Source organism: Phalangium opilio, unplaced genomic scaffold, assembly GCF_054372755.1.
Source record: "Phalangium opilio isolate 3A_F unplaced genomic scaffold, DU_Popi_V2 ptg000048l_1, whole genome shotgun sequence".
Taxonomy (NCBI): Eukaryota; Metazoa; Arthropoda; class Arachnida; order Opiliones; family Phalangiidae; genus Phalangium; species Phalangium opilio.
The window spans coordinates 1678537-1702276 of record NW_028324170.1 but is presented as its reverse complement, the minus strand read 5'-3'; the positions used below and the strand labels follow the sequence as shown (position 1 = coordinate 1702276).

The 23740-nt window shown below is 36.8% G+C and overlaps 5 protein-coding genes across 8 annotated transcripts in view; 2 read left to right on the top strand and 3 right to left on the bottom strand.

Annotated features, from left to right (window-relative positions):
• CysRS (cysteine--tRNA ligase, cytoplasmic) overlaps nucleotides 1-23740 on the bottom strand; it is a 126600-nt gene that overhangs the window by 94303 nt on the left and 8557 nt on the right. The window lies entirely within an intron of this gene.
• LOC149673594 (kelch-like protein 10) lies at nucleotides 6150-9015 on the bottom strand. Its single transcript, XM_089839207.1, has 5 exons — nucleotides 8309-9015; nucleotides 7910-8246; nucleotides 7073-7856; nucleotides 6557-7015; nucleotides 6150-6497 (listed from the first exon to the last, which is right to left on the bottom strand). The coding sequence occupies exons 1-5, from the start codon at nucleotides 8515-8517 to the stop codon at nucleotides 6478-6480; spliced, it is 1809 nt and encodes a 602-aa protein (XP_089695333.1). The 5' UTR covers nucleotides 8518-9015; the 3' UTR covers nucleotides 6150-6477.
• PolD1 (DNA polymerase delta 1, catalytic subunit) overlaps nucleotides 8967-23740 on the top strand; it is a 79253-nt gene continuing 64479 nt past the window's right edge. The window contains exons 1-12 of one of the 2 annotated variants that reach the window (XM_089839198.1): nucleotides 8969-9593; nucleotides 9683-9945; nucleotides 10020-10413; nucleotides 10889-11134; nucleotides 11211-11321; nucleotides 11384-11575; nucleotides 11731-12044; nucleotides 13453-14007; nucleotides 14475-14860; nucleotides 14936-15049; nucleotides 15817-15872; nucleotides 15935-16208. In XM_089839198.1, the coding sequence (XP_089695324.1) occupies nucleotides 9117-9593; nucleotides 9683-9945; nucleotides 10020-10413; nucleotides 10889-11134; nucleotides 11211-11321; nucleotides 11384-11575; nucleotides 11731-12044; nucleotides 13453-14007; nucleotides 14475-14860; nucleotides 14936-15049; nucleotides 15817-15872; nucleotides 15935-16129 (3303 nt within the window). In that variant the 5' untranslated portion in view covers nucleotides 8969-9116 and the 3' untranslated portion in view covers nucleotides 16130-16208. Of the gene's footprint in view, nucleotides 9594-9682; nucleotides 9946-10019; nucleotides 10414-10888; nucleotides 11135-11210; nucleotides 11322-11383; nucleotides 11576-11730; nucleotides 12045-13452; nucleotides 14008-14474; nucleotides 14907-14935; nucleotides 15050-15816; nucleotides 15873-15934; nucleotides 16209-23740 lie in introns of those variants that run through there. The other variant, XM_089839199.1, reaches the window with a different exon arrangement.
• Nucleotides 12063-13130, bottom strand: Coq5 (ubiquinone biosynthesis protein COQ3, mitochondrial). The gene has a single exon (XM_089839210.1). The coding sequence runs from the start codon at nucleotides 13069-13071 to the stop codon at nucleotides 12160-12162; it is 912 nt and encodes a 303-aa protein (XP_089695336.1). The 5' UTR covers nucleotides 13072-13130; the 3' UTR covers nucleotides 12063-12159.
• On the top strand, nucleotides 17111-21869 carry LOC149673592 (uncharacterized). Of its 3 annotated transcripts, XM_089839212.1 has the most exons (5): nucleotides 17310-17366; nucleotides 18006-18183; nucleotides 18240-18428; nucleotides 19109-19914; nucleotides 19980-21869. In XM_089839212.1, the coding sequence occupies exons 2-4, from the start codon at nucleotides 18026-18028 to the stop codon at nucleotides 19173-19175; spliced, it is 414 nt and encodes a 137-aa protein (XP_089695338.1). In that variant the 5' UTR covers nucleotides 17310-17366; nucleotides 18006-18025; the 3' UTR covers nucleotides 19176-19914; nucleotides 19980-21869. The 3 variants fall into 3 exon arrangements, with proteins under 3 accessions (XP_089695339.1, XP_089695337.1, XP_089695338.1); XM_089839213.1 differs by having other exon boundaries at nucleotides 17111-18183; nucleotides 18267-18428; XM_089839211.1 differs by having other exon boundaries at nucleotides 17111-18183.

Sequence of the window (23740 nt, the reverse complement as noted above, 5' to 3'; positions counted from 1 at the left end):
AAAAGCAATGTTGTATCATCATAAAACAAAGTAACACTAAGTTTCAACAAACAAGTGCACGACTACCAAAGTTTTAGATTATAGTTTTTGTTTTTAAATTTTTTTATATCCAATATAGTTGTGGGTTAAAAAAAAAGAAAATCTTCGGAGGTATACTTGTCAAGTTTGATGGTATTGGTACTTACCCCCACTTGGGCGGCGTGTACCGCCACCACGGCGGCTCTTTTTCCTTTGAGGGAAGCCCTCTAGCTTATTTTCTTTTGAGGACCCGCGGGTTTGACCCCTCTCTCGATGACCTTTCACCCGCTTCCCTTCCTCGACACCGGGAAAGACAGCCCAGGGGGGGCGAGGGGTGGACAGTTTTCGTGCTATAGTAAGATCTGTCAAGCCAAGCTCCGTCTTCAGGTAAGCGCAACGACAGCAGACTGAAAAGTTGCCGGGTTCTTCTTTTTCTTTTGATCTGTCAGATATCACTCTCACTTCGCAGACAAATTTTTGCCAAATTTTTATTTATGAAAATACCTGGATGGTAAAAAGACATCACGACGTTTATAAAGGTCACTCGTGGGTCGAGGGTCAAATCACTCGTGTTATTATGACCCATTCTAATTGATTATTTCCCTAGCATATAGAGCTTATAATTCCGTGTAAGTGGTTAGCCCCTCGGATTGCGTATCATTCAAAGTTAAACATAGCTAGCTAGTTTGTTTCGAGCCTGTTTCCATAGACGTATTCGTTATTCGTGGAGTACCGAGCGAATATTTGCTCGGGAAATAGCGAATCTGCCGAAATATATTTTAAGAATAACTAATTTTCAAAACAAATTTATATCTTTAATTAAAACTTAGTATTACACCAATTAATGGTGAGGTGAGGTTACATTTTTCTTTAATTTTGAAAGTCAAAGGATTTGTCTCCTCGATTCTAATTAATTTTTTTTACCCGTATAGCTTGCCTCCCAAGGCACTCAAAGGGTGTACTTAAAAAACGTGAAAATGTATTTATTTTCAAAGTCAGAAAAGCTTAGTCCCGGAGTGGGCTTAACGGCCGGGCGATTACTTGGAGACGAAAGATTCATTTTTTTGGAGAAATCAATTTTGGAGGGTTTAACTGGATGTCGTATTTTTTTTTTCTTTTTCATAAGTTACTAAGTACCATTATCATATCTTGCTTTAAACACAAAGTATTTTTTCATTCGCCTTACCCTATCGCTGCCTCGCAACTCCAGGGTGTAAGTAAGAACGTTTCCCCTCTCTCTCTAGTTGGTTAATGATAGGATTATAATGATTTTTTGCTCTACAAATTGAAATCTAATATCTCTAGAGTGTTTCTGTCTTTTTTTTGGGAGGGGGGGGGGCGCCGAATTTATTCATTTGCCTAATGAATATTTATTAACACAAAGTTGTAATTCTTATTTTAACAAGTCAGGTAAAACCAGGAGTAAGTCAGGGGTCGTAACAGGGTTTATACAATCCCGGAAAACCTGGAAATGTCAGGAAAATAAATTGTAGACTAAAAACTCAGGGAAATTTATGAGACTTGTGATAAGTTTTCCCTGAAGGAGTTGCTCCAACTAAAAATAACCAATTCCCTATAGTTATTACTCCAAAAAACCACTCCTGCAGTTACTATAGATGACCTTGCATCTTTAATTGTCAGGGAAATCCGTTTTAAAAAAGTTGTATCAACCCTACATAAAATCTGGGAATGTTTTACGATTTATTTGAAAGTCAGGGAGTTTTATTTTAGCCTGGAAAATTTATCGAGCTTGCAATCAACGTTGAATAGTGTTCCAGCTTTGATAAAATACCCCTGTTAACATTGACAACTGTAGGTTTTAATTAACATTAAAAATAATTAGGGAAGTACGGAATTTAAAACCTTTGCTATGAATTTGATAAATTTAATTTGTGTCAACCATTTGATAACTTCAGTTAATGTTCTTCTTTGGTTATTTTGAAAGTTTTTCATTCATATATTTTTTTGGGTAACATTTTTCTCGTGTGTCTCTCTTATCTCCTCCGTAATTGGTTATAGTTGGAGGGAAGATAGCCATGGACAGACTCGTCAAACGGTTAGTTGACAGGGGCGGTTGACTGGACCGAAGGAGAGTGTTATCACTACGCCGCCTATAACGGTGTTACAAACTTACAATTCTTATCTAAGTTTCTAGGTTCTAGTTTCGACATTCCCTTACCTATATAGCGGCATGCTGCCATGAAAAATACTATATAAACGAAAAACAGGGTCTTCCCTCGGTTGTTTATTTGTTGACAGCTAAAGTTTGATAAATTTGTGCCCGTAGAAAAACCATTTTAGGCCTAAACTATATATAATTGGAGTGGCCAAACTGGCCATAATTATATAGAAATGTCAAGTTTATTTTCACTATTTTTCATTGAAAGAACGAGGCTTAAATTAGGCCTAAATGGGTGATTTAAAATATTAATAGCTTTAACATATTTTAAATAAAAACTTTCGCTGTACTAGACCTTTTAACCTATAATCTTTTAAAAGTGTAAATGTTCTGAATTAGGCTTAAATTTATTCGAGATTATCAAACGGTTTAACGTAGGAGCAGTTTTAATTCTTTTAATTTTACGAAAATCTATGAGGTAGGGGAACCAAATTTTTACGTCAACCTACGCGTATTTATATACGTGACGTATTTATGGGGGATGGGGGATTGAAGTTGGCCCGGGGCGACAGACAATTCGACCCTGTAGTGTCAACTTGGAGAGCTAACTTATATATAAGTCTCTTCTGTCACTTTCAAAATGACATTATCTGTCCCCCCAGAATGTCTAGAAGTTCTTCCTCTAACGTCTTGTCTTCCCTCATTTTAAAACTTTAAATATATTAAACCGATGCTTAGGGAAATAAATTCAAAATAGGCCTAAGAAAATCCTTAAGCCTAATTACCGGACGTTTTTCTCCTTCTCTTTGATAAAAACGGGCGTGAAAAAAATATATCTAATCTTGGAGGATGTATTCTATACGCACTCTAAAAGAGGTCCAGGATTGCAGCTCCAGGTGTCGATCGGGATCCGTATACATATTATCAGACGCTTTTTGTTATGGATTACAATAGGATGAGGATGGGATGGGAAATCTATTCAAGATATCTCTCTCTCCTGAAATCCCTAAAAATCTTAGATTCTATACTCATCGATCCGAGGGGCCAATCAGTTACAATATCCCCAGCTCTTGATTTTTATGAAATTTTCAAAAGATTTCTGAAGAATCTAATTTTCATTTCGGAATTTCACGAGATGTCTTTGGATTCTATTGTTTTTATCTCGGAATTTCACGAGATGTTATCGGATTGTATCGTTTTCATCTCGGAATTTCACGAGATGTCTTAGGATTCTATTGTTTTTATCTCAGAATTTCACGAGATGTTATCGGATTCTAAGGTTTTCATCTCGTAATTTCACTAGATGTGTTAAGATTGTATCGTTTTCATCTTGGATTTTCACGAGATGTTATCGGATTGTATCGTTTTCATCTCGAAATTTCACGAGATGTCTTAGGATTCTATTGTTTTTATCTCAGAATTTCACGAGATGTTATCGGATTCTAAGGTTTTCATCTCGTAATTTCACGAGATGTTATCGGATTCTAAGGTTTTCATCTCGTAATTTCACTAGATATGTTAAGATTGTATCGTTTTCATCTCGGAATTTCACGAGATGTTATCGGATTCTATAGCTTTAATCACAGAATTTCACGAGATGTCTTAGGATTCTATCGTTTTCATCACGGAATTTCACGAGATATTATCGGATTCTATGGTTTTTATCTCGGAACTTCGGGAGGTGTCTTAGGATTCTATCGTTTTCATCTCGGAATTTCACGAGATGTCTTCGGATTCTATTGTTTATATCGCGGAATGCCTCAAACTTCCTCCAGATTTCAAGTGATTTCGTGAAAACACGCGAACAATATCTCGAAATTTCGCGATCGAAACACAGAATAGTTTTATACCGAACTCGATTTCTATGCCAATTTAGTGATTATCCCCTCGATAAGAACCGGGGGAAAATATAGTATTAATCTAGGATTATTTTAAGAGATATTTCTTTGGCGAAAAGGTTTTTTTTTTTAAAGAAAAATAAATCCATGAATATTTTAGATAAAGTTACTCGTATTCTGTGTGAAAATCTAGAGAGGGTACCCAGGTAGGAAGCAATCTGTTATTGATATTTAAGCTAGTACTTATATTAATAATAATAATATGGCTTCCATATCGGATTCCTCAAGAGGTCTATTTTTCTATCTGTCTCCTCTTCCCCAGCATCCCCTGTCCTCTATTGTGGATGCAAAGACGGACCCGGCCGACTTGGAGAGCGTATATACCATCTTTCCCTGTTATTCAGAACCTCTCTTACTTTATATCTATCTCTAGGATTTTTTGGATGTACCATTCTTCGATATCAGACCGGGATCGGGGGAAAAGACAGGGACCGATTATAAAGATCGCCTTTCTCCGTTTAATAAATTATAGAATATTATATCGGTAATCCGAATGTTGGGGGTCGTACGTTAAGGTAATATTGCATCACTTGAAATTAGGGAATTTAAGATTTGAGTATCGCTTTCAAATGACAGCGCGTGCTTATCAATTTTAACTTAATTAATCTAAATTTAACGAAATTAATTAAAGTGAGCATGGTGCTGCTGACGTAAACGGTTTGTTGCTTAATTAAACTCTCTAATCTGTTTGTATGTTCTGAAACACTATTTAGTTTTCGAAAGAGACAATAATTTTAAAAGTTGATTCAAAACTGAGTAGTAAGTATAGAAGTTACCCACCTGAATGCGTCCAATGTTGTTAGGCGAAGTTCATCTGTGTTAAATCACTTTCATCACAAACACAGCGGCGGTATTTTTCTTCTTGATTAATCCTAATTATTCTCTAATTAATTGCGTAAGTAGACTTGACGTCAGGCGTAAATAACAACTGGGTTACGCGAGTTCTGGGGTTAATGTTCAGCTATACGTTAATATCCGTAAGTGTCCGTGGATGGATCAAAAGTTTTTATCTTTTTTCGGTGCTTGGAAGTGGACAAGCGCGCTTAGTTAGTGCAGGGGAGAAGCGGGTGTCGTATAACAACAAATAATCAAGAGCTCAAAATTTTCTCATTCGGAAAACGAGGGGGTGCGCGCGCTTTTTTTTTCGCGCCCTTTTATCCGCACGCGCTAGAGGCTTGTTTTTGGTCTTCTCTGGCGCTTATGGTCCGGAGATGGCTGGAAAGCCTTTTTAGGCCTACTTGGGATGATTTTGGCGCGCTCGTACAAGGAAAAGGTCTCGTGGCTTTTTCGCTTCACTCTCCACGAGAAGTTTCGGGTTGTCGGCTTGGATAATCGGGTGCCTTTCGCCTTATTCTCGCGCCCAGACGCGTCACCGGACCCCTCCCCCCGAACGGTTCACACCCCTCGAAAAACGCCATCTATCCCGGAACCAATGAAGCGCTCCCAACCGCTTTTGTGACGTCAGGCGTCAAGAAGGAAATCAGCCGTTCAGGCGAATCCACTAATCCGATTACTATCCGCGTCCAATGGCGCCCCAAACTCCTCCTTTTTCCTCCGACAAGCCACACCCATTTTCTTAAGAGGAGTTTGCGCGTGACGTCAAAATGGGGTCGGGGGAGAGACAATGTTGGCCTATTTCCTCGCTTCGTAGCTTGGAAAATGATTACGATGGAGAAGAGGGGATTTCTGCTATTCGGAGTCGATTTTTCTATCGACTTTTTGGGGGCCCCGTGCCCAATCTTTGGGAGTTAATTGTACGTGCCAGACGGAACAAATTTCAATTGGGTGTATACACCCTCCCCCTCCCCCTCCCCTCCGACGTGGTTGGGGGCCAAGGGGGAGAAGAAGAAATAGCGGTCAAGCAAAGAGTGGGGGTTCCTAACGCCCCTATTGTTTACGTAATGCTTACCAGTGACCCGACCCGAACTACCTACCGTCTTTAGGAAGCAAAAGGGTGGAAAAATGATGCCAATCATTCAAAGGGGTTAATCCCCTTGACTCACTTCAAAACCCCTAACCCCACTTCATTGCACCCCCGTTAAAAAATAACCGATAATTCTTACGCCCCCTTGAAAATCCATTTGTATTAAGTAGTTATCATTTTGACACCTTACTTCAGTCTTAAACAATTTATTCTTCCTTTAAGGTTTTTTCATAAATTAAGCTTTGACACTAATTAAAAAAAATCAAAACAGACCTAATTATAATAATTAGTTTTTATAAGAAACATTATTTAGACTATTACTTTCTTTAATTTCTGTTTAAATCCGAAAACCTTTACTAGAAAATTTTCATTGATGTTTAATGGTTAAATTTAGCGGTCGATTTTGCCTACAAATCTAGATCCTAAAAATATGGCGCCATGGCACGACCAAAATTGCCTCAAAATGTTTTAGCGCTAAATTCAAAAATTATCGAGCGTTTCAAAATTTCCGAATAGATTTAGTTAGCTTGGGCGAAACCTTGGTAAACGTTAAGTCATTCAGTTAAAACCCCTTTACGTAAAGTACTTAATATTTACCCAAAAAAGAGTAGTCTTTGCCCTTAGCCCCGAGTCCCGACACGACGCATGCGCTGTGAGCGCTTCTATTATACGTCATAGACCCAACATTCTCCCATTGGTTCTTGTCTTCATCGTAGCGTTCCACAGACGCGATAGTATTGTTGGATTTAAATCCACCGATGACGTAGATTTGATCCTCAAGTACAACAGTGGCGAAATTGCTTCTATAATGATGCATGGTCTCTATTGGGGACCATATTTTGGTACTTGGGTCGAAACGGATACAACTTCTGAGTCTTTGATGGCCATCGAAGCCACCGAATACGTAGATCTTGTTTCTGTAGGCGATGACACCTAAACCACTTCGAGCTCCACCCATTCGGGGCATTGGACTCCATTCATTGGTCTCGGGGTCGTAAACTTCGCCCGATCGGAGGACATGGGCCCCCGTGAAACCCCCGACGATGTAAATCTTATCTGTTTAAGTTTGTTTCAAAAACACAGCGGTCAATTTTTGGATTTTGTACAACTTACTTTCGTGGACCGTGGCATTAGCATCACTCCTAGGGGAATTCATTTCGGCAATTAGGGACCATTGATTGTCTTTGGGATCGTATCTTTCGCAGGTATTTGTTCTAACTCGCCCGTCAAAGCCACCCATGACGTAGATGCAACCGTTCAATTTGACAACGCTCGCGTAACATCTCGGTATAGACATGCATCCTTTCTCAGTCCAAATACGCGTCACAGGGTCAAATACTCTCAAGGAGTTGTAGTAAATAGTACCATCGTAACCACCGACACAGTATATCAAACCATTCAGTTCGACAGATCCATGGTAAGCTCTAGGCATACTATCGGAGTAAGGGACCCATAACCATCGGTTTGATCGTGCATCGTAGGTCTCTATGACTGATGACGCGTTGCCGGAAAACCATCCTCCAATAACGAAGATTATCTCGCGAGGGATTCTAGGACGAGCGTGGTAGAAGGTGGCGTCTAATATCTCGTCCAGGTCGCGTTTTCGGGACACGTACTTCTTCGCCTGCATGACCATTCTTTTGATATCTGACCTCTTCACGACCAAAGGATTTCTGAGGACGACGTTTCGCAAGTACTCCGGAGGACACAGACAGAATCTAACTTCGTCCAATAAGAGTGAAAGACTTCTACGTCTAGTTTCAAGGTCATGATTGACCCATTTCATTATCGCCTCGAAAACGTCTTGTTCTTGTTTGGCGTTCAAGGCGTCCGATTTCAAGAAATCCAACATGTCATCGCGAGAAAGGTTGAGAAATGATGGACTCTGACTTACAATCTATAAAACATTAAGTACCCATACTCATATGGACTTATTATATTTGGACGTACCACGAAAAATTTATCCAGTATGAAATCTGTAGCCTTCTCTCGTAACCAATCGCAGTTGTACCTTCCGGCTAAGGCCCTATAGTTAATGGCCGTTTCGGCAGTCAAATCTCTTAGCATGAATTGAAAACATTTCTCTGCGATCGCCGGAAACTCTAAATTGACGGAGGCCCTAAGTAGATCTTCTAAGTTAGTTCTGCTAACATTCAGGTAGTCGCGGTAAACGAATTCTAGGATGTCTCGTAACGTTTGCGATGACACATCGACTTGATGGACCTCGGCGCCGAGGTTCTTGTTGAACAAGCGTCTTAAGAATGGACTAAACCCGGCCAAAATGTATCTGGAAACGTTTTCAACCATGAATTTCAGATATTCAACTTCTGTAAAGATCGATTAGTCTACCTGTGTATGTTATATTGTTGACCATCGATACTTGCAAGCTTAGTGTCACATAAATGATCGCCTGTCATAACTACAGCTTCACGTAGACAAATGGGTAAGGACATTAAAGGTGATGGGGATTCTTGTCCATCATGCGGAGGGATATCGTCGAAGCTTTTCATTTTCTTGGCGCTTCTTAAAAGAGACGACGATGCTCCGCAAGAATTCATGGTTTAAACTTTATTTTCAAAGTTAACGCTTTTAATACTAAAAGATGCTAAGCCTTAAATTGAGATAGGCCTAGTTTTAAAAGTTTAAAACTCACGTGAAGAAATGCACGCGCACAATACAACTTTAAAAAAGGCGCGTGAATTTCTCTCATAATAAAACGAGCTGAACATATCCAAATTAAATCGCCTACATTATTTATACTCCAGCACAATATTTGTATATCCTCTAAATTATTGTCCAAAAAGGTATTATGCCGTTTTCCATTGGCATTTTCCATTTAGTTATTATCTTACTTTGGTAAAAACGGAAATTACTTTAAAAATTTCATTAAATATGTTTATGTCTCCTATAATATTGCTCTATGGTTACTGCTAGCAAGCAGCCAATGGAAAACGGGCATGAGAGAGCAGACAGCAGACTATTATAATTTTTGGCGGGAGAGTTCTGATTCTTCTGAAAGTCGAGACTCGAGAAGCCACACGTATTCTGTCTTTGCTCTTGGGCAATTATTAATTACGAGCTTTTTTTTTATAAATATTAAATCGTTAGCTATAATCTCGACAAGTTTAAGTAAGCGGATTTAGGCCTAATCAAAGAAATGTTTCCTAAACGTAAAACCTATGAGAAATCTAATGGTAACTCCACCACCAAAAAACCGTACCCCGAAAGTAAGAAGCCAAAAATATCAGTGGACGAGGAAGATGACGATTTTGAAAGCGGTAACTTCGAAGATGATCTTGCCACGATGGATGATATGATGACTGAAACAGTTGAATGTCAAGAAGGCGAAGGTCCAGAGAATCAAGTCACCAGTGTCAAGTGGTCCCGTCCAAACCCTCCAACATTAAATCCTTTGAAAGATACCTTCACGTTTCAACAACTTGATTTGGATCATTATATTGGCTTAGCCATGGAAGGTATGCCAGGCCCTCAGAAAGGATCAGCGCCAATAATGAGGATGTTTGGCATCACTGATGAGGGGAATAGTGTTTGCTGTCATGTTCATGGGTTCTCACCTTATTTCTACGTTCCTGCTCCTCCCAATTTCAAACTTGACCAATGCAGGATATTCAGGGTGAGTTAAAATTGTATTATAATCAATATTAGGCCTAAAAATATAGGAGTAACTTTATAATTGACTTAAATAAATAATACATTAATCAGGAAAAATTAAACGCTGCCGTTATTGCTGATATGAGATCATCAAAGTACAATATTGTAAATGCTATTCTAGCAGTTGAAATTGTAAATAAGGAAAGCATTTATGGTTATCACGAGAATGTTAAAACCCCGTTTTTAAAAATTACAACGCTGCTTCCAAGAATGATTGCAGCTGCCAAACGTCTCCTCGATAGAGGAATTGAAATTCCTGATATCAATCCATGCCCTTATCCCGCGTATGAAAGCAATATTGATTTTGAAATTAGGTAAATTAAAATTAAACTAATCAAATTTCAAGGAAAGAAAGAAAGAAAGAAAGAATATAGAATCTTTCTCTTAGATTTATGGTTGATACCAATGTAGTTGGTTGTAGTTGGGTTGAACTTCCGCCAGGATCTTACAAAATCCGCCATAAAGATAGTAAAGATCTTTCCCCTATATCCCGATGTCAAATTGAAGTTGACGTCGCTTGGAGTCGATTTATTTCTCATCCTCCTGAAGGGGAATGGTCAAGAATTGCCCCCTTACGCATTTTAAGCTTTGATATTGAATGTGCCGGACGTAAAGGCATTTTCCCTGAACCTGAGAAAGACCCGGTAATTCAAATCGCCAATATGGTACTTAGACAAGGGGAACGAGATCCTTTCATTAGAAATATCTTTACATTGGATACTTGCTCGGCAATTATTGGATCTCAAGTCATGTCCTTCAAAAATGAGCGAGAAATGTTAGAGGTAGTTATTTAAATTGTTCAACTATGTATTTTTAAGGGAAAAGTGCAGGAAACATAACATTAGACCTTAAGAACGGCCTTTTTCTAAATATAAAAGGAAAAATATTAAAAAGTAAATAAATTATCTCTTATTACAAAATAATTAGCATTTAATTAGTCTTAAAAACGAGGCCTACTGCGCCGCCATTGTTTTAGTGACGTCTGCTAAATTGAACCTCTTACCCTTACATCTCTCAGCCTATGGGAATTCAACCAATCCTGTAGGAGTAAGAGGTTCAGATTAGCAGACGCCACTAAACCATTGGCGGCGCAGTAGGCCTCGTTTTTAAGACTAATGCTAATTATTTTGCACTAAGAAATCATTTATTTTATTTTTCCTTTTATATTTAGAAAAAGGCAGTTCTTTTAAGGTAAAATGTTATGTTAGCTGAACTTTTCCTTTAAAGAATTTGTTAATCAATCTAATTATTGTTCAGAGATGGGCTGATTTCATCAGAGAAGTAGATCCTGATATCGTAACTGGTTACAACATTCAGAACTTTGATTTCCCTTATTTGTTGAATCGTGCGAAACATTTTGGCTCTAAAACATTCTCATTCTTGGGACGCGTTAAAAATACACAAACAGTGATCAGAGAAGCTCAGATTCAATCCAAACAAATGGGAAGACGAGAAAACAAGATTATTAACATGGAAGGAAGAGTTAATTTTGATCTTTTACAAGTATATCATAATTTACTAATAAGTTATTATTATTAATAAAGAACTTATAAAAACTTCATACTTTTTTTTTCTTCAGATATTATTACGTGATTACAAACTGCGTTCTTACACATTAAACTCTGTTAGTTACCATTTTTTGGAGGAGCAAAAAGAAGATGTACAACATTCCATTATTACTGATCTTCAGGTAATTATCATTATTATTATACTTTAATTAGGATTAAGTTAATTATTATTAATTTTATCTAGAATGGAAATGAACAAACTCGTAGAAGATTGGCTGTTTATTGTTTGAAAGACGCGCTTTTACCATTGAGGTTGTTAGAGAAATTAATGTGCGTCATTAATTACATGGAAATGGCCAGAGTTACCGGAGTTCCATTGTCTTATTTATTGACCAGAGGTCAACAGATTAAAGTTATCTCTCAACTCATGAGAAAAGTAAGTTATAATTTAAATTACATGTCTATCCTATTTTGGCCTACAAAACTGACCTATTTTGGCCTACAAAATTGTCCTATTTTGGTCTACAAAATTGACCTATTTTGGTCTACAAAATTGACCTATTTTGGTCTACAAAATTGACCTATTTTCAGGCTGTAGAGCAAGATCTGATTATCCCAACCATGAAACCCCAACCTGGAGATGATTTTACCGGTGCTACCGTTATCGAACCCGTCAAGGGTTACTATAAGAATCCCATTGCAACATTGGACTTTTCATCTCTGTATCCGTCAATCATGATGGCTCATAATCTGTGTTACACCACCTTGGTCACTCCCTTCATGAAAGACAAGCTCAAAAGTGACGAATTCATCAAAACACCTTCTGGAAATTACTTTGTCAAGAAAGAGCTGAGAAAAGGACTTTTACCAGAGATTCTAGAGCATTTATTAGCTGCCAGAAAGAAGTAAGTGCCAGACAAATGTTTCTTTATAAATACTTAGTTTATTGAACTTTGAACTTTCAACTTCAAATTGAATTTTTTTTGTTTACAAAATCTAATTAATATTAACTATGGCTAATTATAATTTAAAACCAGAATGAATGGCGGCAATTCCATTTAAAATATTATTATAACTCGTCTCGGAAAAGCCCGCATCTTCAATCATTAATTTAAAGTCATTTTGATTAGGGAAAAGTCTAATACTTTCCACGAGGTATTGATAAGAATGCCAATCTTTGGCTACCAATTGACCCAAAACGGGTATAATTTGAAAGGAATACCAGTCATAAACTTTACTAAATAATTCATTTTCGACTTGACTAAATTCTAAACAAAGGAAACGCCCTCCAGGTTTCAAAACGCGATAAGCTTCCTTTAAGGCCAATTCTTTACGGGCTACATTTCTTATCCCAAAGGCTATGGTGTAGGCATCAAAACTATTGTCTTCAAAAGGTAGTTTTTCAGCGTTGCCTTCAATCCACGATATTTTGTCCGTAAATCCCAGTTCTTTGGCTCTATTCTTGCCAACTTCTAGCATATTCGCGTTAAGATCATAAACTGTGACAGGAGGTTCGTTATTAGGAATAGGATCGAAAGTTAAGCCTTGGCCAAGTGATTTTTCTTTGTTTTCAATAGCTTTTAAGAATCGAAAGGCGATATCGCCAGTCCCCCCAGCCACATCGATTAATTTAGTACCCGGTAAAGGATCTAGCATACACATTAAGTAATCTTTAAATAATCTGTGACTACCGCCACTCATTATATCGTTCATATAATCGTAATTGTTAGCCACATTATCGAAGACTTGTTTGACTTTTTCCGTTTTTTCATCCATTTTAACTCTTTGATATCCGAAATTAGTTTCATTCGCGTCTTCTTGGGTGTTTAAATTACGATTATTAATTATATTAACGCTAATTAGGGACGGAAATTTCGTTAAAAACTTAGTTTTACTCCCAATAATGGAAAATTTAGCTACCAACGCCGCCATTTTGAATATTTGTAAGCGGACGATAATCAATTCAAGGTCACCAATAAGAACGCCGCCCAGGCTGGGAAATAAGGATATTTTTTAAACTAGTCCTTGGGACCAGTGACCCCTCTAGTCCCCGAAATAATTAACTGGTCTCCAGACTGGTCCCAGCCTTTGTTCTCCTATAGATTTGAAATTAATAAACTGGTCCCGAGGACCAGTAACCCCCACTTTTTGAATTAAAAAACTAGTCCAAGCAATTAATAAACTGGTTTTGGACCAGAGGAAGTGTGCTATTTCCCAGCCTGACGCCGCCACGCCGGTGCTGCCAATTTAACCGCCAATAAAATTGCGGGAAATTTGAAAATTCATTTTGCACGTGTTTTCGATTTATTTTAGAGCCAAAGATGAATTAAAAAACGAAACTGACCCTTTTAAACGAAACGTTTTGGATGGAAGACAATTAGCTTTGAAAATAAGCGCAAATTCCGTTTATGGTTTTACGGGGGCCCAAGTTGGCAAGTTACCCTGTTTAGAAATATCTCAAAGCGTCACCGCATTTGGTCGTATGATGATAGAATACACGAAAAAAGAAGTGGAAACCAGGTTCACCGTAGAAAATGGTTACCAACACGATGCTAAAGTTATCTACGGCGATACCGACTCTGTAATGGTCAAGTTTGGTGTTGAAACAGTAGCCGAGGCTATGACATTGGGTCGAGAAGCGGCTGAATTCGTTACCGAAAAATTCGTTAAACCCATCAAATTAGAATTTGAAAAAGTCTACTATCCCTACTTATTGATAAACAAGAAACGATACGCCGGATTGTACTTCACAAAACCGGAAATCCACGATAAAATGGACTGCAAAGGAATCGAAACCGTCAGAAGAGACAATTGCCCATTGGTTGCTAATCTTATTAACACTTGCCTCCAGAAAATTCTTATTGAAAGGTGAGCTTTTTTAGTATTAAATAGGATGAGGCTTAAAAACAATTAGGTCAAATTAGGCCTAAATCTGAGTAAAATACCTCAGACCAGTGTTCAACTTATAGGTCAAATTAGGCCTAAATCGCAGTAAAATACCTCATACCAGGGTTTAACTTATGCCTATCCTGAGTAAAATACCTCGTACCAGGGTTTAACTTATAGGTCAAATTAGGCCTAAAACTGAGTAAAATACTTCATACCAAGATTTAACTTATAGGTCAAATTAGGCCTAAATCTAAATACCTCATACCAGGGTTTAACTTATAACTTGTCAAATTAGGCCTAAATCTGAGTATAATACCTCAGACTAGGTTTTAATTGCTAGGTCTAAAAAAAATAACTCGAGCCAAAGCTTAACCCTTATTAGGCCAAGGCTTAAGTGTTATTAGGCCAAATTAGGCTTAAATCAAATCCAATGGAATCTTTCTCAGAGACGCGGATGCCGCCCAAGAATATGCCAAACAAGTGATTTCTGATCTTCTATGCAATCGTGTTGACGTATCGCAGTTGGTTATTACCAAAGAATTGACGAAAACAGATGGAGAATACGCTAGCAAACAATCACACGTTGAATTAGCCAATCGTATGAGGAAGAGAGACGCCGGAAGTGCCCCTAATCTCGGGGACCGAGTCCCGTACATTATAATCGCCGCTAGCAAAGGAACGGCCGCGTATTTAAAGTCGGAAGATCCCATTTACGTCCTGGAAAACAATATACCCATTGATACTCAGTATTATTTGGAAAATCAAATTTCAAAACCTTTGCTACGAATTTTCGAACCCATTTTGGGTAGTAAAGCCGAATCAGTACTGCTAAGTAAGATTATTTATAATTTAATATTAGTTATTAATTTTATTTAAGGCTATATGGCAATTTATTTTGTTTTTCAAGGGGGTGATCACACAAGGACCAAAACGGTGGCTACATCCAAGGTTGGAGCTCTATTTGCCTTTACCAAGAAAAAGAGTGCCTGCATTGGTTGTCGAACGCTTTTAAATGACGATGGTAAGCGTTTAATTTTAATTTCATTACTCGAACCCTGATAGCGTCATTAGATGGGAAATAAATAGGCCTACTCATCTATTATAGTACCAGAGTTAAGACCCCCCCCCCCCCAAAATGATCGGTAAATAAGGATGTATACTTTTGATAAGGATGTATACTTTTGATAAGGATGTATACTTTTGATAAGGATGTATACTTTTGGTAAGGATGTATACTTTTGGTAAGGATGTATACTTTTGATAAGGATGTATACTTTTGATAAGGATGTATACTTTTGATAAGGATGTATACTTTTGATAAGGATGTATACTTTTGATAAGGATGTATACTTTTGATAAGGATGTATACTTTTGATAAGGATGTATACTTTTGATAAGGATGTATACTTTTGATAAGGATGTATACTTTTGATAAGGATGTATACTTTTGATAAGGATGTATACTTTTGATAAGGATGTATACTTTTGATAAGGATGTATACTTTTGATAAGGATGTATACTTTTGATAAGGATGTATACTTTTGATAAGGATGTATACTTTTGATAAGGACTTCAAGATGGGACCTGGGAGGAAATTCCGCTGTATTTTGCTAATTAGCTTAATTACTAAAGTCCTGAGTGTGATAACCCCAACTAGTTAGTAGTGTTTCAAAGGGGCGAAATAGGACTATAACATACCCAAAAGATTTTCCTCTATCTCTTATGGAACCAGAGTTATGTATGACCTCCCAAAATTTAGATAGAATCTATTTGCTTTTAATTTATAGACGCTGCTTTATGCGATCATTGTAAAACAAAAGAACCAGAAATATATCAAAACGAAGTAAGATATTAAAATAACAAATTTATTAATTAATATATTCATTAACGGAGGTGTTTAATTAGATTGAGCATTTGGGAGGGTTGGAAGAAAAATTTGCCCAGCTTTGGACGCAATGTCAAAGATGCCAAGGAAGTTTTCACGAAGAGGTTTTGTGTCGGAGTCGCGATTGCCCCATTTTTTATATGCGAACCAAAGTACGGAAAGATTTAGACGAACAAGAAAGTATCATTCGTAGATTTGGCGTCCCCGAATGGTAACACTTTGTTTTTATTCTTAAATTGTTTTGCAAAATGAATTGTATTCCATTTCGTGAATAAAAGTTATAATTGAACAATAGTTTTACTCCTAATTTAAAAGTTTTTTATTGTTTTAAGATTTTTATTTTTTATTGCGCTTTAATGTGTTTTATTGCGTCTTTCTCTAACGTTGTTTGTTTTCCTCGCAAGAAAGGTCCGTTAATGCTTCCACCATGGATAAAGAATGGGCGTGAGGAAATTTGTTTTCACGCTATAGGATCGGCAACTCCCTATCTCGAACGGACATCTTATTCTATATATACTTTGTTACAACATGGGTCTCTATGTAACGTAGCCTTGCGCGTGCTGACAAGAGACGAAAAACTTCAGGATTTAAAATATCCGCGAGTTTTTTTTAGCTCGAGTGCACGGACCTCTAGGCCTTAGTTTCAAATACGTGTAGTAGGTTGTAGGCATTTTCACACGTGCCTATCATTTTGTAATTTCTATAAACGGGGGGGGGGCATTGGGCGTGTCCCTGTCGTTATAAGGACCCGTGTGAATATCCGGTGACCCAAAGAACTCGTGAATACCACGCTTCAATGGTAATTAATGAGCGATCGCGACCAAGATGCCTTAATTTCAAACCTATTTCTTTGAGAATTATCAATAACAATACCATTTTCCAATTATATGGTTCCGATATCTTTTTTCGCCTAATAACTCTGCAATTATTTTCTGATATAGAGTGCTGTCAGTTGTGACGTCAGATCCAAGGTTAAACGTCACGAGTCTGCCTTTAGCAATGGGTGGCCATGACAGTTACCGTTTTTTCTTTATGGGAAAACAGCATGGGTGACGTCACACCGGCGCTTCTGACAGCACTCTATTCCCCCTATGACGTCAGTTTCACTATACCCTATAGAGTGCTGTCAGAAGCGCCGGTGTGACGTCACCCATGCTGTTTTCCCATAAGGAAAAACACTTTAACTGTCATGGCCGCCCATTGCTAAAGGCAGACTCGTGACGTTTAACCTTGGATCTGACATCACAACTGACAGCACTCTATAGTATGTTATGTCTATGATTATAATAACCTTCTACCGGAAGGTATGCTGGAAACCAAGGAGGATGTATCTTATCATTCTCCTTGTGGAAAACCTGCTTATTTCCGGCCCCGTGAACGCTAATATGTCGTCTGCTTAAGTCAGTCTGTTTCGTAGGGTACCGCTTTTGTTTTAGTGTGGATACTTGAAAGGTATGCTAAAGTAAATTAAATTTAAAGTTTTTCAAGAAATCAGTAAAAGTATCATGAGGTACTTTCAAAAATGACGTTACTGCGTCAACTTCAAGGCATATATAACATCTGACCAAATTTATTAAGACAATAGACGAATTTCTTCCCGTTACTCCCCTCCACGAATCCCGACATAAGCCTAACTTCCGGCGAAAGGGAATAAGGTGGTTTTTAAAGGAGGAGGGGTTTCTACTTTCTAGGAACTAAAACACGTTTTTTGGGGCAGTTCTTCAGGTTTTATCTGGTTTTATAAATTTCAGGGGGAATTTCTGATAGCCTTTTTGACGTGTATCTGAACACGAGTATTCTTACATGACATTGTGGGGCTTTTTTTTTCATTTAAATCAACTGGAGTTGATTTTCCACCTGAAACGGGGTCCTAGCTGTAAAATTAAAAATGTTTAGTTTAAGTTTCATATGAATTAGTTTAATTATTATTGATTTCAGGTTTTAACCAGTTAGACAAACATGTTTATAGGGTGGTTTTCTCACTGTAGGAATTCATAAACTCCGGTACCACTTTTTAAAAGTGGAGAAGTGTTTTGGGCTGTTTAGAAGCTATTATTAAATTATAATTAACTAAATTATTAATTATATTAGAAACAATTAAATTGAGACGCATGCACCAGCGTAGTGTGCTTAACGTTTGTTGTGAGCAGCGCCATCTAGCGGTCCATGTTTGGTACCAATACGTCAATTCATACTGGGTCATTTTGGGGCCTGCCTTGGAGAATTGCAGCTGCCTGTTTCTGTGCGTGCCTAAAGAGATCGTTTCCTGGTACATATTTTGTTTTTATTAATATTTTAAGGGTTAATTTAAATTAAATACCAAAGTTTTATTGCAACTGAATGGAAATTAAGCCTTGCAAGTGGAAAATTCATGGTTTTCCATGCGAAAATATTTGCCTTAATTGAGACCAAGGCCCTTTTTGTCTTTTGGGGCGGATGCCTTGCCGATCAATGCAGTGGAACTGGAACTGGAAGCTTGCTTTTTCAGTGCAAGAATAAAGAGATTGTTTCCTGGTAAATATTTTGATTTTATTTATATTTTAAGGGTTAATTTCTATTAAATACCAAAGTTTTATTGCAACCGAATGGAAACCGTAGATTTGTTAATTACGACCTTGGTCTTTTTGAAGAAAACTTAAGCCTTAGTTGATTTTATATATTGGTTACGAAACTATGGCAGTTATTTAAATAACTAACGCGCGTTCTTTGCCTAAATTAATGGCTTTATATTGGCCTTAACTGAAGCAAGTTGAAAACCTGTAACGGCGGCAGGTGTATAGTTATTAACATTGAAATGAGGTTTATAAGCGCTCGTGTAGACTGTAGTTATCTCAAATGTTTTCAATTAACAAATCTATTGGTGTAAATATGGTAAAATGGCACAATGATTAACGTTTATGTAGTCTAAATATTTTGAAATTAATCTTATTATATATTTGAATCGTCTTAGTTAATGAATTAATTTATTCGTGGTCCTACTGCAATCTTTTTTAGTCGGTTTAAAAGTAATTCAAAATTATTATTTATTAAATGATAAATATTTCAAGATTGACCCGAAACCGTATTAATGGCGATATAACATTTATTTTATCACTTATTTAAAAGTTAAATTAACGTTCTTCTAAAATACTTGTGCCATTTAAGATGATACTAATTTTAAATTGTATTAATTGTTTGAATTGATATTATTTTAGCTATGATCTGTTTCCAAAGGAACAATTTATGTTGCATTCTAGAATGAATTATTATACATTTGGCTAAATGGCATGCAATATTTATCAGGTCAATGAACCCAGTTCAATTCCATTCTTAATTCGGGTCTACACTTTGATTTTATCCGTTGAAAGGGAATTTCACTAGAAAAACTATTTAGACAGCGTGTGAAAACTTTTGGGCACTAGTTGCGTAGAATCTTATTGGGAATAATTCTAGCAGGTCATTATCCCCTATGCAGTTATTAGGGTACTTAGTTTATAGTTTTTATTATATTTATTTTTAGAAGAGAAGTGCTTGTGTCTGATCCTGTTAGGGATTTACGTCAGGATATAAATAAAGTGCTTCTTATGGAATAGGTATAGGATTGGTCCTAGCCCTCTCTTTTAAAAATAATGAACGTAGTCAGGATTTTAAACATCTTAGGACTAGGGTGAGATTCCCTTCGCGGTATTTAGGTATCTAGTTTATGTTTTTAATTATAGTTATTTTTAGAGGAAAAAGCGTTTGGTAACTCTTTGAGGGACTTTTGTAGGATCTAAATAAATTTCTTATTTATGTTTAAGGTAGAAGGTTGCTTATTCGCTTTGTTCTTTAAAAGTAATCGGGATTTTTGGCGGATTTAAATCAAGGCTTAGCTTTTTATGGTGTTATTTTTCTTTCCCCTATTAAGGTATTTAGTTTAATGTTACGCGTGTGCCATTTATGCCAAATGATAGTAATTTTTCTTATGCTGGAACATTTTACGTTACATCATGGGAGAATTCAAGTGGATTTTCATATTCAGGTATTTAATTTCAAGTTACGCATGTGCTATTTTTCCAAATAATAATTATAATTTTTCTTGTGCAGGAACAAGTGGACGTCAGCGAGTGGACTTTCATTGGAAATCCCATGCTAAGGACGAAGTTTCCTGGTTTTTGGGGGCTCCACAGCGGGCTTTAGTTTAAATTTAATAATTCCCGAGTTGAACAGGGACTTGTTAAATTTAAATTGGGCCCGCAAGCCTGACGCTAGGCCTGGTAACTTGTGGTCAATTAAAAGTTTCGTTATTAGACTAGGGCCAAAAAAAACAATCGATTTACTTATAATCATTTTTTTGACTTTTTTGTGCATATTTTTATGATTTTTTTAATTAATTTTTTATAAAATTTTAATTTTTTGTATAAAAAATATTTTTTTTAGTATAAAAAATTACTTTTAATGTTTTTTTTCTCTTTTTATTAAGTAAAAAGCTTAAAAAAAGGGGTCAAAAATATCCCCCTAAGTCCAGAGGTAAAAAAATTCAAACCAAGTCTAGTATCGTAAAAATTCAAGAAAAGAAAGAACGAGGTTTAAGGCAAAATTTATTCAATGAAAAACAAAAAAACCAAAGTGTTTACAAAAATTTTCAACAAAAAAATTATTAAAGAGTTTCGTAAGTTAAAGTTTGAACGCAAAAAAAATAATAAGTGGTTACATGTAAAATTTGCAGGAAAAAAACTAAAATAAGTGGTTACATGTAAAATTTGCAAGAAAAAAACTAAAATAAGTGGTTACATGTAAAATTTGCAAGTAAAAAAGATGAATTTTGTGTCTTCTAGCTTCGATGATTTCCTCCATATTTTTAAGTCAGCACTGAGAGAAAGAGCCAGTCCAGAAGACATCATGTAACGTGAATCCAACGAAGCAAGTCATCGGGAATGATACATAGCAAGTCCAGAACAGTGGAAGTCATCGGGAATGATGCGTCTCGGAATGACAAGCAACAGAAAAATCCAAGAATATCAGCTGCATCTATAAATGAAAACATTAATAACACATCTTAAATTATTGCCTATTTTTGGGCAGAACGAAATAATCTCTTACATTTAAATAATTTAATGAAAACGCGTCATTAATTAAAAAACAGGATACCAAATTTAGAGAGAAAGACCAACTACCCCGAATTAAAGAAAGGCTTGAAATGACTACCGCGATTGGCACCCTTATTTAAATAATCATCTGGCTAACTAATTGTTTCTCAAAATTGTATGTAAAATAATCTTAGAAACGCCTATCATTTATTTTAAGTAAAATTATGCACCCTTTTATTACCTTAATAATTTAACACATCCCCTTAACTAATTTTAGGAAACCTGCCATTTCAATTAAATTATAGCTTTATAATGAAAATATTTTATAATATCCCCTAAACAAATTTTAGAAAAAAAATCTGCTATTTATTTTAAATTAATTACGTAACTTAATCATGAAAATAATTTAAAATATCCCATTGAGTAATTTTAGAAAAACCTCCCATTTGTTTAAAACCGTTCCCACAGAACCGATAAATAAAAAAAACCTTGGGACAAGGCTTAACTTAGGCTTAGGTTAGCACAACCTTGTGTCTTAAAATTATCTCTTCGGGACTTGATTTTCGAAAATCTGCCGGTTTACCTCTAAATTAATTTAAAATACCCCCTTGACTAATTTTAGGAAAACCTGCTTTTCTAACCGGCTTAACTATTCCGACAGACAGACCCCGTAAATAACTAGGGTTTAAATGGGGCAAGGCTTAAACTTAGGCTTAGTTGTGTCTTTAAATTATCTCGGCAGGACTTTATTTCTGAAAAGCTGTCGCGTTATCTCTAAATTAATTACGTATCGCGTTTAATAGCCCCTAAACTAATTAAGGGATTCTCTCTTGTCCAACATCTCGTTGTAAAATTTTATTTATGGTACTTGATTTTTAATAAATAAATAAAAATAACTAACATTTAACACTACCTAATTAATTTAAATACTCGAAATAAAATAAATAATTTAAGGGGAGCTAGATGAATTTGGATTAAAGTTTAAGCTTACGGACTGTTAAAGCACGAGGAGGTCAAGCAATGGCCGCCAAGTAAGTTGAAGAGCTTCGAATTCAGCTTGCGTCCTCGGGAAAAACGATCATCGAAATGGCGGAGCTATCAAGAATCGACCTCAAAAGCCGGGATCACGATCAGCTGAACGGGAAAGGCTTTTCCAAGCGACCTCCTCGACGGCTTCCAGGCAATGAACTCGGCTGTAACTTCCAAATGGCCGCTAAGTTAAAGAGCTTCGAATTCAGCATGCGTCCTCGGGAAAACCGATTAGCGAAATGACGGAGCTATCAAGAGCCGACCGCAAAAGCCGGGATCACGATCAGCAGAGTGAGAAAGATTTTCCTAAGCAACCTCCTCGGCGGCTTCCTGGCAAAGAATGAGTGCGGCTTCAAACTTTCAACTACGAAGTAAATTTGCTACGTCGGGGGGCGCTAAAAGCGCCGATGCGCGGACTCGGATGGGCCGTGTCCTTGGCACGAAATTCAAATAGCTGAACACCGCTAGGCCTACATTAATGAAAGCTAGGCCTACATTAATGAAAGCTAGGCCTAAATGAATGTTAATTGAATGGATAATCATCAGTTCATAACCTATTATTAACATCTATCGTGACGTCACAAGTCAATAACCTCTGTGACGTGACGTCAGATCACGTCGCTTATGCCGTCATGTCACGTCGCTTATGACGTCATATCACGTGACCGATGACGTCATAGGTCACGTGATATGACGTCATCGGTCACGTGATATGACGTCATCGGTCACGTGATATGACGTCATAGGTCACGTGATATGACGTCATAGGTGACGTGGCATGACGTCATAAGTGACGTGACCTGACGTCATAAATGACGTGACCTGACGTCATAAGTGACGTGACCTGACGTCATAGGTGACGTGATCTGACGTCATAGGTGACGTGCCATGACGTCATAAGTGACGTAATCTGACTTCATAGGTGACGTGCCATGACGTCATAAGTGACGTAATCTGACGTCATAAGTGATTTGACCTGACTTCATAAGTGACGTAACCTGACTTCATAAGTGACGTAACCTGACGTCATACGTGACGTGTATGACGTCATAGGTGACGTTATATCAAGTCATTGATGTCGTGCCATGACGTCATAGGTCACGTGATCTGACGTCATAAGTGACGTGACAGGGTATGTTTAATCCGTTCACTACCACACACATAATAAAAACACATTTTTATGTAGCCAGCACTAGCTAATTAAACATTAGTTTGTACCGTTTTGTGTGGCTGCTATGTCACGCATCAGTCCAAATCACTTCGAATAAAATCATTCATAATATCATTGATTATGTATTCAAAATTTTCATTGGATAAAGTCATTTATTCTGTCTATTAAGAGTGTGTCATGTCAACATGTTCGACTCTATCATGTTGAGAAAGCACTTTCATCATACTCTAATTCAGAGGGTATGAAACAAGTTTCTATACCTCAGCCGCTAATTATAATTAGTAAGCTTACAAGTAAAAATAAATTTATCAGGCAGACTTATAAATATTAATGCAAAATTTTATTTCCAAATACATTCCATTTGATACATTCAGATTGATTAATAATTAAAATACTTTTCGAAAATGTGTAATCATTCATTATAACTTTCATAATGTTTGAAAAAAAATTCATTAGATAATTCTAGCTTTCAGTAAGTCTGCTAGCGTTAAGAAGTATTGGCAGTGTCATACTTATGGAACATATCTTATAAACTTATGCTTAATGTAATAAAATATCGGTTCTTTCACATTTTGTTT

Excerpts from the sequence above, each read along its gene's own strand:
- LOC149673592 (XM_089839211.1), top strand. The coding sequence starts at position 18,026 with ATGCACCAGCGTAGTGTGCTTAACGTTTGTTGTGAGCAGCGCCATCTA. Across the intron at positions 18,184-18,239 it reads CCTAAAGAGATCGTTTCCTG|TTTTATTGCAACTGAATGGA; the intron begins GTACATATTTTG and ends TAAATACCAAAG. Across the intron at positions 18,429-19,108 it reads AATAAAGAGATTGTTTCCTG|CTATGATCTGTTTCCAAAGG; the intron begins GTAAATATTTTG and ends ATATTATTTTAG.
- Coq5 (XM_089839210.1), bottom strand. The coding sequence starts at position 13,071 with ATGGCGGCGTTGGTAGCTAAATTTTCCATTATTGGGAGTAAAACTAAG.
- LOC149673594 (XM_089839207.1), bottom strand. The coding sequence starts at position 8,517 with ATGAATTCTTGCGGAGCATCGTCGTCTCTTTTAAGAAGCGCCAAGAAA. Across the intron at positions 7,857-7,909 it reads TACTGGATAAATTTTTCGTG|ATTGTAAGTCAGAGTCCATC; the intron begins GTACGTCCAAAT and ends AATGTTTTATAG. Across the intron at positions 6,498-6,556 it reads CAAAGACTACTCTTTTTTGG|GTTTCGCCCAAGCTAACTAA; the intron begins GTAAATATTAAG and ends ACGTTTACCAAG.